This window comes from Lissotriton helveticus, chromosome 2_1, assembly GCF_964261635.1.
Source record: "Lissotriton helveticus chromosome 2_1, aLisHel1.1, whole genome shotgun sequence".
Classification (NCBI taxonomy): Eukaryota; Metazoa; Chordata; class Amphibia; order Caudata; family Salamandridae; genus Lissotriton; species Lissotriton helveticus.
In genome coordinates, this window is record NC_136059.1 from 1,245,052,338 (window position 1) to 1,245,070,553 (window position 18,216).

General features: G+C 47.6%; 1 protein-coding gene across 2 annotated transcripts in view; it reads left to right on the forward strand.

Moving 5' to 3' along the window:
* COPS4 (COP9 signalosome subunit 4) overlaps positions 1-18,216 on the forward strand; it is a 187,964-nt gene that overhangs the window by 125,067 nt on the left and 44,681 nt on the right. For both annotated transcript variants that reach the window (XM_078676188.1, XM_078676189.1), the window contains exon 7: positions 16,057-16,233. In XM_078676188.1, the coding sequence (XP_078532314.1) occupies positions 16,057-16,233 (177 nt within the window). The remainder of the gene's footprint in view (positions 1-16,056; positions 16,234-18,216) is intronic.

The following is an 18,216-nucleotide window of genomic DNA, read 5'->3' on the forward strand; positions in this document are numbered from 1 at the left end:
CCTATGCTGGCAGGTGGGCTAAATTTGTGAAATGGTGAGGAAAGAAATCGATTGATCCCTTAAAATCACATTCATCCGCTGTTGTTAGTTTTTCTCTTTCCTTGGCGCAACCGGGTTGCACTGTGGCAACTGGTAAAGGTTGCTTATCTTCCTTGTCGCCGTTTCTTTGTTTGCCAGACCAACCCTCTCTGTTTAAATCTGCTATTGTTATGAGATTCATTAAGGGTCTCACTAATAGGTTTCCTTCCACTCCCTTTATTATGCCTCAGTGGGATTTTAATCCAGTTTTGTTTTTGATGGGTTCGCCCGTTCAACCTTTGCATAGTTGCCTTGTTAGGTTACACACAGTTCGAGGCATGTGGGCTGCTGAATTCATATCTGTGCATAGATCGCCGCCTAGTGTTGGGTCCAGATGATTGCACTTTGTTGTCTTGGAAGATTCTTCGAAGTATCACAAGATAGGTGACTCCTCCCCTGGACTACAGTGCGGATATGCATCTTCTCCATCCTCAGATTGTTTTTTTCCGCCATTGGGTTCGGATGCTAACTCCTATTCTCCAACTTCGGAATCGAAAACAAAACTTTTCTAAAGGCCAAAAGGCCTTCGACTTCGACGGTATTGTTCTCGTTCGGTACCTCTCTACTCGATCCACCTTTCCATCTCGACTCGGTCGTCGACGCGAGCCGTTGGGCCTTTTCGACGCCACGTGATCCTACCGTCGATGGAAAGAAGCCCGTTTAAAAGGTGCCCACAATGCCACTCCAAGTTCCCACATACTGACAAACACTCAGTATGCAACAAGTGCCTTTCCCCAGACCATAGTGAAGAAACCTGCCCAGCCTGCGCCTAGTTTCGGTCGAAGAAAACCATACGGATCCGACGGGCCGCCAGGCAAGAAAGGCAGCGACAGGCACCGGAACCGGACAACATCTTCGATGATGACCCGAAACTACCTGAAGCTCCAGACTCTGACCTAGAGATCGTCACCGTCGAGGACTACTCTGACTCAGAGGACGAGATCCCACCGGGGCAAATCGTGAGTACTCTGCCCCCGACACCAATTAGTCCGTTACCAAAGGCTCCGGTCGAGGCATCGCCAAAAGGCCTTAGCCAAGATCCTAGAAAAGTTTCGCCAGCCCCGCCATCTGGCTCGGCTCCGAAACCAAAACCAAAACCTCCAGAGACCCCCGGGCCAAGTACCATCACTCCAAAGAAGGTTCCAGAGCCAAAAAAGGTCGTCGACCCGAAGGGCGTCGAACCGAAAAAGGCCGTACAGCCCAAAAGCGTCGAGCCAAAGAAGACTGTCGACCCCAAAAGGCTGCTCAGCCAAAAACTGTCGACCCCCAAGAAGGTAGTCGAACCGAACAAGGACACGCAGCCGAAGGGCGCCGAACCAAAGAAGGTTGCCGACCCGAATAAGCCTACTGCTCCAAAAACCGTCGACCCGGCAAAGGTCGCCGACAAAAAGGGTGCCGTACCAAAGCCCATAGCACAACCGGAAAAACCTGCTGACCCAAAGGCAAGTGCTCCGAAGACACCAGTCGATCCAAAAAAGAACATCGACTCGGAAAAGGACACTCAACCCAAAAAACCTGCAGAGCACAAAAAACGTGTCGATCTGAAAGTTCTGGTCAACCCCAAATCCCTCGCCGACCTGAAAAAAGGGCCCGAGCCGAAGAAAAAACCAAAAGTCGTCAACAAACAAGGTGTTACCGACCCAAAAAAGTCTAACACTCAACCCAGGACTGTAGAGGAAGAACTCTTCCATTCAGACCCATCAGACGACCAGGCAAAAATATATATATAAATCCAGAGACTGGTAAAGTTACCATCCTGCACAGGAAGAAGAGGCCATTGGACACTGGCTCTCATTCCCCTATTCCATTAAAGAAAAAGGACTTTGGGACTTCTCCCTCTAGACCCTTCATCCCTTTTCAGCCTATCATGCCTACCACACCTTTTGTTCCTTACTCTACTTACTCTCCTTCTCACCACCTGGACAATGAGGGTAACATGGGGGACGAGCCACAGCCTCAATATGATTTTCCACAAGATCCTCAACCACAAAGGAACCATGGGAAGAGCCAACAGACTCTTACAACACCCATCCCATCCCTGATGTACCCTCTTATCCAACTAAGCCATCACCTACTGATAACACCATAGTCTTCAATCAACTCATAGACAGGGCAGCACAATACCACAACGTAGACATGCATAATGACCCTGTCGAAGAATACTTCTTATTTGACACCTTCCCTACTTCAGAAAAAAGTGTCAGAACACTCCCCATGTTAAAGGGAGTTCTAAAACATGCACCTGACATGTTTAAAGATACAGCCAGGGCATGGGTAATCAATCCCAGAATAGAAAAGAAGTATAGGGCAGCTCCTACAGACCCTACTTACATCAGAGGGCAGTTACCACTAGACTCACTGGTAGTGGCTAATGCACGTAAAAGGGCCAACTCCCAAACAACAGGGGAAGCACCTCCCCCGATAAAGAATCAAAAATACTAGAGGCATCAGGCAAAAGGGTAGCAGCACAAGCCTCCAATTCATGGAGGATTGCTAATACACAAGCCCTACTGGCTCGTTATATGAGTGTGCATTAGAGAAGTGTGGCTCAATTGTTAGAGCGGCAGACCCTGATGCAGTAGTCTGGCTGGGACCAGGGTTCCATTCCCGCCTCGGCGGGTCTCTGGCTCAATTTCCTCGGACCTGATAATTCTCGCTTCGGTGCCTATTCTAATCATGAGTCCCACTCTGCACCTCTGGGCAATAGCTTGCTTAATCCCTACAACGGCCCCAACAACGCTGAGGATGCCTGACTTCACCTTGGGGGTGCCCAAGAGTGGGCTCCTCACAGGGAAAGGCCAGGAAGGGTTCCTCGGCGGTATTCGTACAAGCGCCGAGATGCCTACGGGTAGTCGTGCGCTATACAAGTGCGTAATCATTTCATTTCATCAGCTAGAGAGCCTAATGCAACACCTACCTGAGCCTTTTAAAGCACAAGCCGATGACCTCATACAAGCGGGAAAATTCATAACAAACGCCTCCTTCAAATGCGCGCTTGACGCAGCAGACACCGCAGCTAGATCAATTAACAGTAGCGTCTTACTACGCAACCATGCATGGCTGCGTATTTCCGGTTTTAAGAATGAGGTGCAGTCCACCATTCTTAACCAACCAGTCAATCAGGACTTTCTATTTGGGCCTGCTGTCGACACCATTTTGGATAAAATGAAAAAAGACACAGAAACCGCAAAATCAATGGGGGCATTGCAATTTCAGCAACATAGAGGCTCCTTTCGACGCTCCTCATACAGAGCAACTACACGAAGAAATACCTCGCAAACATCTGCCTCATACAAAAGTAACACACAAGGTTTCTTCAACAAGAACACAAACAGAGGAGGTTATAGGGGCAACAATAATAAGGGAAGAGGACGTGAAGGCAATAACACCAGATCCTCCACTGCCACAAAACAGTGACTTCATCACGCTACCTCCAGACCACCTAACACCGGTCGGAGGCAGACTCCAACAGTTCCTACCTGTCTGGCACGCAATTACCACAGACAGGTGGGTGAGAGAAATTATTCAGTTTGGTTATTGCCTAGAACGGACTTCTACACCACCAAACATAACACCTAGACATCGTCCTATGTCCACGGAGCACATCACCCTGCTCCAACAAGAGGTGAATTGCATGCTGGAAAAGGGGGCCATAGAGCAAGTCCCTTTCCACCAGCAAGGGACAGGAGTATACTCCCCATACTTCCTTATTCCCAAGAAGGACGGTTCCCTCAGACCAATATTGGACCTCAGGCCCCTAAATCAATATATACTATCGGAGCACTTCCATATGATCACACTACAGCAAGTGCTCCTGTTGCTACAACAAGGAGATTTCCTAGCAACACTAGACCTCAAAGATGCGTACTTTCACATACCCATCCATCCAGCCCACAGAAAATATCTCGGGTTCACAATAGAAGGTCAACACTACCAATTCAAGGTTTTGCCCTTCGGGGTTAACACGGCTCCAAGAGTGTTTACAAAATGCTTAGCGACAGTTGCAGCACATCTCAGAAGGCAACATATCCATGTGTACCCTTATCTGGACGATTGGCTAATACAAGCAAAATCGTACCAACAATGTGCAAAACACACGTCTCAAACACTTCAGTTGCTACACAGCCTAGGGTTTTCAATCAACTACCCAAAATCGCATCTGCAACCATCCCACACACAGCAATACTTGGGAGCCACTATAAATACCTCAGTGGCAAGGGCATATCCAAACTCAGCAAGGATAGCCAGCATGCAGATACTCATTCGCAAATTCCTGCCACAACACTCTCTACCAGCTCGAATCTTTATGCAGCTCATAGGCATGATGGCCTCCTGCATATTCATTGTCCCCCATGCCAGACTCCAAATGCGCCCATTACAAGAATGCCTAGCACGGCAATGGAACCAAGCTCGAGGACAACTAAAAGAACTAGTGTTGGTAGACAGTCACGCTCACAACTCTCTGCAGTGGTGGAACCCACAAAACCTTTCCAAGGGGCGACTGTTCCAAGAGCCGGTTCCACAACTAGTACTAACAGCGGACGCATCACTGACAGGCTGGGGAGCCCATCTCCTTCAATACACTGTACAAGGGCTCTGGACAAACAAACAGAAAAAGCTGCATTCAACCAACTAGAGCTGCTAGAGATATTCCTAGCCCTGAAAGCATTTCAGAAATACTTGTACAGCAAGACGTTGTTGATCCGGACTGACAACATGACCGCAATGTACTATATCCAGAAACAGGGAGGAACGCACTCTCCACAGCTGTCCCATCTGGCACAAAGCATATGGAAGTGGGTGATTCCCAAAAACATTTTTCTCCCAGCAGAACACCTTCCAGGGAAGGACAATCAGATTGCCGACCTGCTCAGGAGGCACAGCCAACAACTACACGAATGGGAGATTCACCCCCAAGTTCTCCAGCCATTCTTCGAAAATTGGGGTCACCCAGAGGTAGACCTGTTTGCCACAAAAGAAAACTCCAAATGCCAGTACTTTGCCGCCAGGTTCCCACATCTGTTGTCACAGGACAATGCGATATGGATGAACTGGTCAGGCAGATTTCCGTACGCTTTTCCCCCAGCACCACTGATCCCGTTGGTGGCACGCAAACTGCGGCAACAGTCACTCACGCTAATCCTAGTTGCTCCCACATGGGCGAGACAACCGTGGTACACAACGTTCCTAGAACTTTCAGTAGTTCCTCATCAAAGACTGTGCCTTGCTCCCCATCTTCTAACTCAGAACCATGGAGAAATCAGACACATGGGACCTCCTTTCGAACCGCTACACTCATGCGAACTACAATTCTTAACGTGGAAGGTTGCATTCTTAGTTGCCATTACCTCACTCGGAAGAGTGAGCGAATTACAAGCACTAACAATTCAAGAACCTTTAATGCAAATACATGCCAACAGGGTGGTTCCTTGAACCAACCCTAAATTCATGCCTAAAGTTGTATCCAATTTCCATATCAATCAGTCAATTGAACAGCCAGTACTCTTTCAAAATCCACAGTCAGTAGCTGAGAGAGCCCTACACACACTGGATGTAAAAAGAGCTCTGCTTTATTATGTGGACAGAACTAAATCATTTAGAAAGACAAAACAACTATTTGTTGATTTGCACCACAACACAAAGGAAATCCTATTTCAAAGTCAGGAATTTCCAGATGAATAGTTAAATGCATTCAAATATGTTATCAAAAAGCAAAACGCACTTTAACCGTCCCCCCAAGAGCACACTCTACAAGGAAAATGGGGGCATCCATTGCTTTCCTAGGAAATATTGCTCTTGAAGACATCTGTAAGGCAGCCACATGGACCACCATACACACTTTCACAAAACACTACTGTGTAGACGTGCAAGCAAAACAGCAAGCTTCTGTAGGCCAGGCTGTCCTCAAAACTCTTTTACAAACTGCTGCAGCTGGCACAGGTAACCACCGCTAGAGGAGATAGTTCTATACAGTCTATGCACAGATATGAATTCAGCAGCCCACATGCCTCGAACGGAATATGCTACTTACCAGTATGCATCTGTTCTTGGCATGTAGGGCTGCTGACATTCATATCGCCCGCCCTCCTCCCCGGTGCCTGTCGCAGCTGCAGCATTATCTCTGGCATGGCCATCTCTTACTTTACTATCTCCATCTCTGCCACAATGGCGAAAAACAATCTGAGGATGGAGAAGATGCCCATGCGCACTGTAGTCCAGGGGAGGAGTCACCTATCTCGTGATACTTCGAAGACTCTTCCAAGACAACAAAGTGCAATCATCCGGACCCAACACTAGGCGGCGATCTATGCACAGATATGAATGTCAGCAGCCCTACATGCCAAGAACAGATGCATACTGGTAAGTAGCATATTCCTTTAAGACTATATTTTTAGTGGCAATCACTTCAGCTAGGAGGATGAGTGAATTGCAGGCTCTTAGTTCCAAGCCTCCTTTTACATATTTCGATGCGGATAAGATGCTTCTTGGGACCAGAGCTGCTTTCCTGCCTAAGGTGATCACTCCATTCCACTTCGGGCACTCCATTACTTTGCCTATTTTCTACCCTCCCACTCATCCATCTAAGGAGGAGGGGAGACTTAGTTTTTTGGACCCCAAGAGAGCAGTTAGATTCTACTTGCGTAGAACCAAAGACTTCAGGTTGGATGATCAATTTTTCATAGGATATGCGGGCAAGATGAAGGGCAGAGCTGTCCACAAAAGAACGCTGTCCAGGTAGATAATCCTGTGCATCAATATTTGCTACGCCATGGCCAAGAAGGAGCCTCCTGAAGGTATTCATCTTATTCTAACAGAGCTAAATCTTCCTCTTGGGCTTTGGCTAGAGGTGTCCCTGTGGTCGACATTGGCAAAGCGGTAACTTGGGCCTCCCTCCACACTTTTGTGAAGCATTATTGCTTGTATTCAGAAGTAAGGAAGGATGGCCATTATTTTCTCTTTCTGTGGCACCCTCCTCAGAGTATGGGACTGCATGTGGATTCAGTTCAAAAAGTGAGGAACCCACAGGCAGATGTATCCATCAGAAGATCAAGTTACTTACCTTCAGTAACGCTTTTTCTGATGGTTACAGTATCTGCCTGTGGATTCCTCATTGACTCACCCACCTCCCCCGTTGCCTGTCTGCTTATACCGGAAATTTAGAGATCGTATTATCTTTCATACATATATTTTATGTGGTTTCCTGCTTAAATCATTAGGTTATTTGGATTTGGGAAATATCTAAAGTGTGGCATTTCCTTACCTCGTTGTATTTTGTATACTGTGTATATTATTGAAAGTGTTGTTAGTTCACCAGTTTCGCCTCAATGGTACGGGAAAAATGGGTGTCACTGACATCAGCCCGCCCACGAGGTCCTCTTACGGCTGACATCATCCGGAGTCATTTGCGTAGCCGTTCCACTGACTTCCTCGTCGAAGTGAGAGCTAAGGATAAGAGATTACGTGGAATGCTCCGCATTGGGATGATTCAAAAGGTAAGGAATCCACAGGCAGATCCCTTATCCACCAGAAAGCATTACCAAAGGTAACTAAATTGTTTATATATTTCAGTAGGTATGGAGCAATTTGTTTGTAATTCTGTGTCATGAAAAAGATTTTAATAGGCTAAAGACAAATCAGAACATTTTATTTGGTGATGTGCAAATGACCAATGTTTTAGCTTAAAACCAATTTCCAGATTGTTTATACGCTATATAGTTTTATCTGTAAAACTACATTAGTGGGAAGGTTTATGGCCATTTCAATGGAAAATGTGCGGCCTAGAAATGAATTGAAAAATATTCCTGTCCTGATGACCATGCTAATAGTGAACTAAGAGGCAAGGCTAGGGTGATGTGTATCCTACATGTGAGCTAGATTCTTATTATACATGACGCAAATGTTTAGTGTTTTAAATCAAACAAAATAGAAATGCTGAACTCCCATATTTGAAGATGCTCACAAATGTGATAATGAAGAAAAGGTGGCTCTGTAAAATAAAATACTTGCCTAGGATTACACAATTTGAATGAATGAATATAAAATGTATAAAGCGCTAAAACTTAGCCCAAGGGCGTCAAGGCGTATTACGGAACTAGTGGGCAGATGAGCCGGCATGCTTATACTGAGATCTGCGAAAAAAGCCAGGTTTTCAAGGCTTTACGGAAGAGCGAGTGTGACACCTGACCCGAAACTCTTCCGAAGGGAGTTCCACAACTTGGCAGCAACAGTCGAAAAGGCTCTACCTCCCCATCGAACCTTGTTAAATCTAGGTACTATGGACAGGTCCTATGTCCAGACTGAAGCTGTCTAGTTGGAACGTAGTGCTGAAGTATTGCCTTGATACCCTCAGGACCTGTGCCATAAAAGGCATTATGAGTTAGGCAGAGCGTCTTGAAGAGGATCCTATGGTCCAAAAGAAGCCAGTGTAATGTCCTGAGATAGGTCGAAACTGAGTGAAGTTTTGGAAGACTATTTTACAATAGTCCAGTCTGAACTTTATCAGGGCAATAACAGCCTGTTTACGTGAGTCAAATGAAAGAAAATAGGAGATTTTTCTGAGGATTCTAATAATCCCAAAACAGGTGGACACTGTCCTATTGACCTGCCTGCTCGAGGAAAGTGAAGTGTACACTAAGATCCCTAGATTTTTCCCATGGGATACCGGGCAGGGACAGGCGCTAAGTGAGTCCGGCTACCAGTTGCTGGAACAAATGTCCAGTTTGCTGCCGAAAATCAAGACCTCTGTCTTCTCCCCATTCAATTTCAGGAAATGGGCCATCCTCCAGGATGATACTGCCTGCATACAATTCCTGAAGTTATGGGCCGAGTCTTTGATAGTATGAGTGATGGACACCATGATTTGGGTCTCGTCCGCTTAGGACAACACCTCCATCCCAATAGACCTCACCACTTTAGCAAGCGGGGCCACATAAATATTGAAATATGTAGAACTCTGGGACAAGCACTGAGGAACCCCCTAAGACATGGAGTTAAAGGCCGAGTAGAATTTGAAAATTTCACAGTCTAAACCCGGTCACTAAGGAAGGAGGCCAGTAGCCCCAAAGCAGAGCCCCCGATCCCGATCTCTGCGACGCTCAACCAGTCTCAGAGGAGACAGGGTATCAAAAGCTGCGGTGAGCAGCGTGGTGTGCCCTCTGTCCACTTGAGTACGGATGTTGTTAAATACCACAGTTAGGGCAGTTTCTGTACTGTGATGCCTTCTAAAGCCATGTTGTGAGCTATCGAGAAGTTGGTGCTCCTTCAGGTAGGCACTAAGATGGGAGTTTAGATAGGTTTCCAAGATTTTAGCTGGAACAGGAAGCAATGAGATTGGACGATAGTTTTTCAGTTCTGAGGGTTCAAAAGAAGGCTTCTTTAAAAGTGGCTTTACCACAAGGTGGGGTACTGTCCCTCTGAAATAGCAATGTTTAATGCCACAGTTAGGTGAGGAACAATGGGTTTGCGACCAATTTCACCTTAAGGGGGCAGGTATCCAGTGGAGAACCCAATTTAATTCCTTCTAGAAGCCGATCAGTAACGTCAGGCGATAAACAAGGAAAAGTGAGTAGCCTAGGGAGTCCTTCAAAACCACCTCTTGGTTAAGAAAAGAGATAGACTTAGCAGGTAACCCCACGTTGGAGGCTTCGAGCAAGGAGTAAATATCCATGATTTTGGTACGAAAGAAGTCGAATATTTTATCACAGAACTCCTGAGAAAACTCTGAAGGGTCAGTGACTGAGGGGGGGGGGGGGGAGTCAGAGAGTTAATGATATTAAAAAGATCCCTAGAGGATTTCATTGACTGTAATCTTTGAGTCCGCTTTATAATTCTTCAGGCACTGTTTGTGCAATTCCCTACCTGATGGCCCTCCCTTCCTGTCTGCGGCACACCTGTCTCATCTTTCTGAGTCTCTCAGAAAACCAGGGAGATGAGGGCTTTCTTCTAGCGGAGTAATGCTTACGCACTGGCGCCAGGATGTTTATTGCTACTGTCAGTTGTTTAGATAGTTCGGTTGCTGCCCGATTCGCATCCTGGTGCCCAGAGGGCTGAAAGTGCAAGAGGTTGATGAGTGCCTCTTTGCTAATGAGACTAAGGTTTATCCTTTCCTCCCAGTTACTCTTTGCAGCAATACCACTTCGTGATGTCAAACTGCGTAGGTCAAAAGGGATGGCATAATGATCAGACTCCCATGAAGATTCGAGTGTCATTAGCAAAAATACCATCTAGGATATGCCCCGCCAGATGGCTGGGACTTCTTACCAGCTGTGTGAAGCCACAGCCGCTCAAGGTGTCCAGAGGGATTTGAGTGTTACATAGTGTGTTATCTAATTGGAAATTAAAATCACCCAAGAGAGATTAGATCTTTCCAGGTAGGGTTCTAGAAGGCTGCGGAAGTTCTGGCTTTAAACAGCCCTGTTGTCGATCGCATAAGACACCAGAAAAACTTTGTCGGATGTAAATTAATTGAAAAGTAAAGGGCTGGTGCGGTCAAGAGCTGAGTACGGCAGACCAAGGTCTCTCTGTGGAGAATGGCCAACCCCGCCTGCCAACCCTATCCAGCCTAACAAGGCGGTAGCCGGACGGGATTCCATCCACAAGGTCAGGACCTGAAGAGTCCGTGGCCCATATCTCCGTAATGAAGACCCAGTAAGGCTTTCTTAATGAGGCAAAGTCTCTGAAGGCCAGTTTGTTCTTAATAATGGATCTTGCATTAATGAGAAAACCCTGTGCTATGTGCTCTTTAGAAAGAGACATTAATGAATCATTGCTAATGGGAATATTCCCAAATCTAGTCTACTTCACATCGGCACTTCATAAAGTGCATAGTTTTTTTAATAGGAATTCATGGTCCATAGTATGAAGGCAAGGAGCTGTTACCACCCGAAGGTCTAACAGTTCCTTTCTAGTATATCTAATCCATCCCACCCGATCTGGCAGAGGAGAGGCAGCATTTCTGGCGCAAGGCGCAATCTTGGCGCGGATAGGCGCAGACGGATGGGACTAGCAGCTTAATTTACTTTAAATAGCCCTTCCTTGTTGCAAGCAAATGTTAGATGACTCCTGGAAAGGCCCCAACTTATGGCCCGTCCCTAGTCAGGCAGGCACCAAACCCCATGGGGAGAGTGGGTAACAACCCGCAGAGCCGGTTTTGAGTGACCACAGGGCAGAGGGGTATCCTCATTATCCAGGCCACGCCTGTGGGTGGGCACACAGGATGTGCACCAGGGTGGAAGGTTCCCACATCTTGTATTTTCAAAGTGAGGGGCGCCTTGGGACTATTTGCAGCAGGACAAACAGGAAATGCTGAAAAAGTGGGTAGTGTTCCCTCGTGGAATTTTTCCCCATTGATTAGGGAGTGCCATGGAGTCACCTCTACTCACTAGCTGGAATCTGTATAAATGTGGCATTTCCAGGCACCATCCACACAACACTTACTGGACCTGCAGAAGATCAGAAGAGGACTGGACCTGCTGCCTGTGACCTGAGAGGAGCACTGAAAGACTAAAACTGCCCCCTCTTGTACCTCAGGGCAAAGATGTGGACTCCAAGAGTCGATTGACTGACCCTCCAATGTGGCTACTGGGGCACAGCAAGCTGCAATGAGCCCTTTTCCAGGAAGTTTCCAATTGATTAGTGGCAACAGGACCTATCCTAGACTTTGCTGTTAGCCGTTGCCTGAGTCTTTAAGTACGTTTCAGTGAGGTCATGGGGGCTTTAGAAGTGTACTCGTGTGGTTGTTTGGGAACTTTACACCACTGTTCCTCCAGAGATTCAGATGTTTGAAAATATCTGACCTACAGTTCCACTGCTTCTCATTGAATTTCAGCTTCGTCCTGTACAAAGCTCTCATCACCTCGGAAAAACTGACCAAGTCCCCATTCTGTGAGAAATATCTAAAGCTTCTTTGCTTAAAGTATCTGGCCTTTGGTTCAATGGTGGTGGCTACAATTTTTGTGGCGGACCCTTTAAGGAAGATTTTTCTTCTAAAAAGTCCCTATCTGCTTTGAGACTTAAAACCGGTTCTGTACTTTTCACTCCCCGACTTTCACCAAGACGTGCAGTTGTTTTATCCAACCAGGGCTCCATTGTGGTTGGCTTTAAATCACACCAAGGTCCCGGTCTACCTCAATTGTCACTTAAATCTTTGAAAAATTATATTTGTTTCCCTTTACTGGATACTTGCCATTTTGGTCTTGCTTTAATCATTTTGTTCTCATTGTTCTAAAATTAGAACTGGAGGAGGCATCGCCATCATCCACAGGAACACCATCCGCATCACGACCAACACCGACGACACCCTCGCACCCGCCAAACACCTGCACTTCCAGATCCACATCAACCCCAAGACCACCCTCAGAGGCACCCTCATCTACAGACCCCCAGGACCACGCACACAATTCAGCGAAGACATTGCCGACTTCATCAGCCCGCACGCCCTCCTCTCCACTGACTACATCCTCCTCGGGGACCTCAACTTCCACCTGGAGAACAACAACGACCGCAACACCACCACCCTGCTGGACAACCTCGCCAACCTCGGTCTCAAGCAGCTGGTGACCACCCCCACCCACTACACCGGACACACACTCGACCCCGTGTTCTCATCCAGCAAGGACATCACCTTCAGCCACGCCACCGGACTCCACTGGACGGACCACAGCTGCATCCACTTCAGCTTCAGAAGGACCACGATCCACCACCACCAACAGGTGGCACGCAGAAGCTGGAACAAGATTACAGCCGACCAGCTCGCGAACTCCCTGAGCATGAACCCTCCCACCAGCGCAACTAACCCAAGCCAGGCGGCCACCAACCTCACGAAGTGGATCAGCAACTGCGCAGACGACCTCGCCCCTCTGAAGATCCCGCCTAGCAGACCCGGCAGCAAGAAAGCCCCATGGTTCACCGACGAGCTCAAGAGCTCCAAGAATTACTGCCGAGCACTCGAGAAAGCCTGGCGCAGAGACCCAACACCGAACAACATGACTGCCCTCAAGCTCGCCACCCGAAAACACCACCAACTGATCCACGCCACCAAGAAAACTGCATTCAAGGAACGACTGGGCAACAACGCACACAACAGCAAGGAACTCTTCAACATCGTTAAAGAGCTCTCCAACCCCAACGCCGGAAACAACGACATCACCCCTTCGCAAGACCTCTGCTACTCCCTCGCCTCCTACTTCCACAACAAGATCGCGGACATACACAACAGCTTCAGCACTCAACCGACGCACACCACGACTGAACCACCGCCCCCCACCACCACCCTCCACGCCTGGACCCCGATCAGCACCGAAGACACCATCCGCACGATGAACTCCATCCACTCCGGATCTCCGACCGACCCCTGCCCTCACCACGTCTTCAACAAGGCCGACGCTGTCATCGCACCCCACCTGCGGGACATCATCAACACCTCCTTCAACACCACTACCTTCCCGGAGAGCTGGAAGCACGCCGAACTCAGCGCTCTACTAAAGAAGCCATCAGCCGACCCCACCGACCTCAAGAACTACCGCCCCATCTCGCTGCTCCCGTTTCCTGCAAAAGTCATCGAGAAGACCGTCAACAAGCAGCTGGCCGCCTTCCTCGAGACGAACGGATCCCTCCACCTCTCGCAGTCTGGCTTCCGGGCCAACCACAGCACCGAGACCGCCCTGATCGCAGCCACCGATGACATCCGAGCCCTGCTCGACAACGGAGAAACAGCGGCCCTCATCCTCCTAGACCTCTCCGCGGCCTTCGACACTGTCTGCCACCGTACCCTAGTGCGGCGCCTCCGCAACGTCGGAATCCAGGAGAAGGCACTGGAATGGATCATCTCGTTCCTCGCCGGAAGGACACAGTCCGCCTCCCCCCGTTCAGATCAGAAGCCACCGAAGTCATCTGCGGCGTTCCCCAAAGCTCCTCGCTCAGCCCAACCCTCTTCAACGTCTACATGAGCCCCCTCGCAGCCATCGCACGCCAACACAACCTCAACATCATCTCCTACGCCGACGACACCCAGCTGATCCTCTCCCTCACCAACGACCCCGCCACCGCCAGAGCCAACCTACACGAAGGGATGACCGACGTAGCCAAGTGGATGATGAACAGCCGCCTGAAACTGAATTCGGACAAGACGGAAGTCCTCATCCTGGGATCTTCACCCTCCGCCTGGGACGACTTCTGGTGGCCCCCGCCCTGGGCAACGCACCCAAACCAACAGACCACGCACGCAACCTGGGCTTCATCCTGGACTCCTCCCTCTCCATGACCAGACAAGTCAACGCCGTCTCCCCGTCGTGCTTCAACATCCTGCGCATGCTACGTAAGATCTTCCGGTGGATCCCCACCGAGACCAGGAAGACGGTCACCCAGGCCCTCGTCACCAGCCGTCTGGACTACGGCAACTCCCTCTACGCCGGAACCACCGCCAAACTCCAGAAGAGACTCCAGCGGATTCAGAACGCCGCTGCACGACTCATCCTGGACATCCCCCGACGCAGCCACATCTCCGGACACCTGAGAGATCTGCACTGGCACCCGGTCAACAAGAGAATCACCTTCCGTCTCCTCACCCACGCACACAAAGCCCTACACAACCAAGGCCCAGGATACCTCAACAGCCGCCTCAATTTCTACGCCCCCACAGGCCAGCTTCGATCGACCGGCCACGCCCTCGCCTCCGTCCCCCGCATCCGAAGAGCCACCACAGGAGGAAGGTCCTTCTCCTACCTGGCCGCCAAGACTTGGAACTCCCTCCCGACCCACCTCCGCCTGACCCAGGACCACCTTGCCTTCAGGAAGCAGCTCAAGACCTGGCTGTTCGAGCAGTAGCGGACCCCCCTCCCCTAGCGCCTTGAGACCCTCCGGGTGAGTAGTGCGCTATATAAATGCTTTGATTGATTGATTGAGTTGTTGAATTTTATTATATTTTATGTGACTATTTCTGCTGTGTGTGGACTGCTTAAATACTTAACATGTTGCCTGTGATTAAGCCTAACTGTTTGTGTCACATTACCCAGGATTAAGAATAGGTTTATTTAATTTATTTAGTGTGACATCTAGCAGGTGCTGGCCTTATCCTTTGAGGGGGGCTCTTTTCCACCCCAAATATTAATCCACTTTCCTACAACCACCCTCTAGAGATTGAGGGATTGCTTTGGTTGAGGGGTTAGCAGAAAAATGAGTTTAGGACTACACATTTTGGTGTCTGATTTCAAAAAATTGACCAGCACAAAATCCTTTCCAGATGCCTTATTGGCTTTATGGATGTTTAAGGTTCCCATGATTTCTCTTAAAAGAAAGGTATCAATGCCATGTCAGTAGCCACTCGCTCCTCAACCACTAGCATGGGCTAGATTCTATTCTACAGAACTTTCATATAAGGAGACACCCTTCTCGCCCCCCATACCCCTTAAAATCTTTCAATAATCAGCAAATATAAACTTGAGGTAGATTCATCTGTAACCAAAATGTCTGCAGTCGTGTTTGCACATTACTGGTATAAGGTTCTCCCAGATCTACTTGCATGCGAACTTCTTTATACCCATTATTTCCCTAGTGTGAGGGCAACAACTCGGCCTTTTCAGAATGGCAAACATCAGAGGTTTCTGGTTTCTTCAAGTAGACTTGTAGTATCCGCTTGCCTCGCATATCCAATTTAGAAGTGAGTTCACCGCTTGTGTACAGTACTTGGTGGTGTGAGCTTCAACCACTGGTTTGATTATCATTTTTTAAAGTATTGTGGCAAACTTTCAGCCAGTTGGAGTATTCTAAACAAAGAAAGTATGCTGAAGATTCATATCTTCCTAGGATTGACCTTTTTTCACACACAATGTAATTGTAATTTTTCTTGTTATGTTAAGCATTTTGGAGAACTGTCTGTTGAAAAACTGACCTACAACTAAACATTTGCCAGTTGCGCAACAAGATTGATGATGCAGAAGCAATATGTTTTAAGGTTTCTGCTGAAACTTTTATTTCCCCTAGGACAGCAGCGCTCTCGTATGCTTGCCACGTTATTCAAGGATGAGAGATGCCAGCAGTTGGCGGCCTATGGGATCCTGGAGAAGATGTACCTAGACAGAATAATTAGAGGAAATCAACTGCAGGAGTTTGCTGCCATGCTTATGCCTCATCAGAAGGCCACAACTTTAGATGGCATGGGTATGTTTCTTTCTGTTTCTTTCTGTAACAGAAGCTGTCTTTATTTTCACAATAATGTCCTATGCTAACTGGCTCATCTCTGAATCCAAGCATCAGCACTTCAGAGTGGTCCTGTAAGAGAGATGATTTTATAGCAAAGGATGGAAAGTATACCTTAATGTGACACATGACACTACATAGACTTTGGCTAGGTAATACCTGCATTCTGTTTACACACACTGGATCTAAAGCTAGGGTTAGAGTTCAGAGTGACAGACTGGCAAGACGTACTCTCTTATCAGTCTGGAAAATTGTGTTTTGCGGCATGTAAAATGCTTTTTTGTTAAGAACCTTTAACTCGACAATCAAATCAAGCTATATCTGTTTCTTCAGTTGTGAAAAATGATGTATGGCAAATGGTGCAGTCAAAGATTGCAAGACCAAATGCTGCAAGATGATTTTTTGAAGTATTACAGATGAAGAACCAAAATTACTTTAAATTGTAAAACAAACTTCAGGAGCAAGTTATACAATTTATGAGCTTGCACACTAAAATAGTGTTGCAAGATGCTGTGCTGGCAGTGTAGATGCCACTCCACATGACTAGATGCCACAAAGCAGCATGCTAGCCCTGCATTGTGAGGCTACTCCCTCTTCTTTTTATGTATTTGTATTGGCATTTCTAATATACAACAATTGGTCATGAAAGCAGTTGTCTCAATACACACATCATGATCAGCATATTACAATTTCAGCCTACAGAGGCGTACATGCTTAACTGGGACTCCCATAGTCAGATGGAAGAAAGTATAACATCCTTACTGAGCATAAAGGTGGGAAGTGGGACCGAGACTTCAGTCTTAACCGTACTAACACGTTGTATTATACATTGTTAAGATGGTTCATGCTTACTAAGTTTCCTGTCCAATATATGTCAGTTGCAGGGCATAATTTTCACCAACAAATTGAATCCCCACTGCTTAGTAAGTGCTGTCCCTAGGTGTAGGGGAAATGCTTCATAACTATAATGTAATCTAGTGGAATTGTAGAGGCCAACACGTGTAATGAATTAAACTGAACTTAAAACCAACTGTTATGTCCCTTTCTGTTAATCTAATTTGAATGGTGTAGAGTGTCCGGTATACGAGGGTGCAGTGTCTCTCCACCTCCCTCCTAAGGTAGAGGTGGGGGGCTGTGTAAGGACAAGACTGCTTACGCTCTCCTGTAAAATAGCTAGTTAGTAAACCAGAGGGGAACAGGCCCAGGGAGGTGCAGTAAAAGCCCCCTTACTCTTGAGGTATAAGTTTCAGAAGAGGGGAACTTCAGCTGCTATAGTCAAGTCACTCCTACACTTCCGAGTGTGTGTGTGTCCTCTTCCTCATCTGTTGCTTCCTTGGGGGTCTGCTCCATTCTCTGTTGGTCGTGTTTCCTGCTCCCCTGTATCCTCAGCCCTATCTTCCCCGTGGTGCTCCCAAGCCTTCAGTACTTCTGCCCATAGTCTCATCCAGGAACGTCTGCGCAGTCCCTGGGCATCTTCTTTTGTCAAAGCTCTTTCCTCTGCCCTGGGCCAAGTTGTGACATCCCTCACCCAAGCATGGCCGTTGGACCATTCCCCGATTACCAACTCAGTGGTATTCGTCACTTGGCTAACGCTTGGTCTTGGAGCTACCTTCTCTACCTTTCCTCTTCTTGAAGGAGACCTCTTGCCCTTGTTTAAACCCAGTTTCCCACTTACAGGTGCATGTTTCTGTTTTGTCTGCCCTGTTCTCCTCTTTAAGGATTCTAACCGGTTACATAATGTCTCAACCAACACAGCTTTTTGTTGCAGTCGCAAGATATTCTAGCATGTGTACAAGTCCGTACATTGGACTGATAGTATTTTTAGTTCTGTTAAAGCTGTGGGGTATTTTTTTCCCCAATTGAAAACATGTTGACCCTTCACCCATTCACTTTATAACTGGTTATTCCACCCCTAGCCCCCCTTTCTCCCCAGTCTACTCTCTT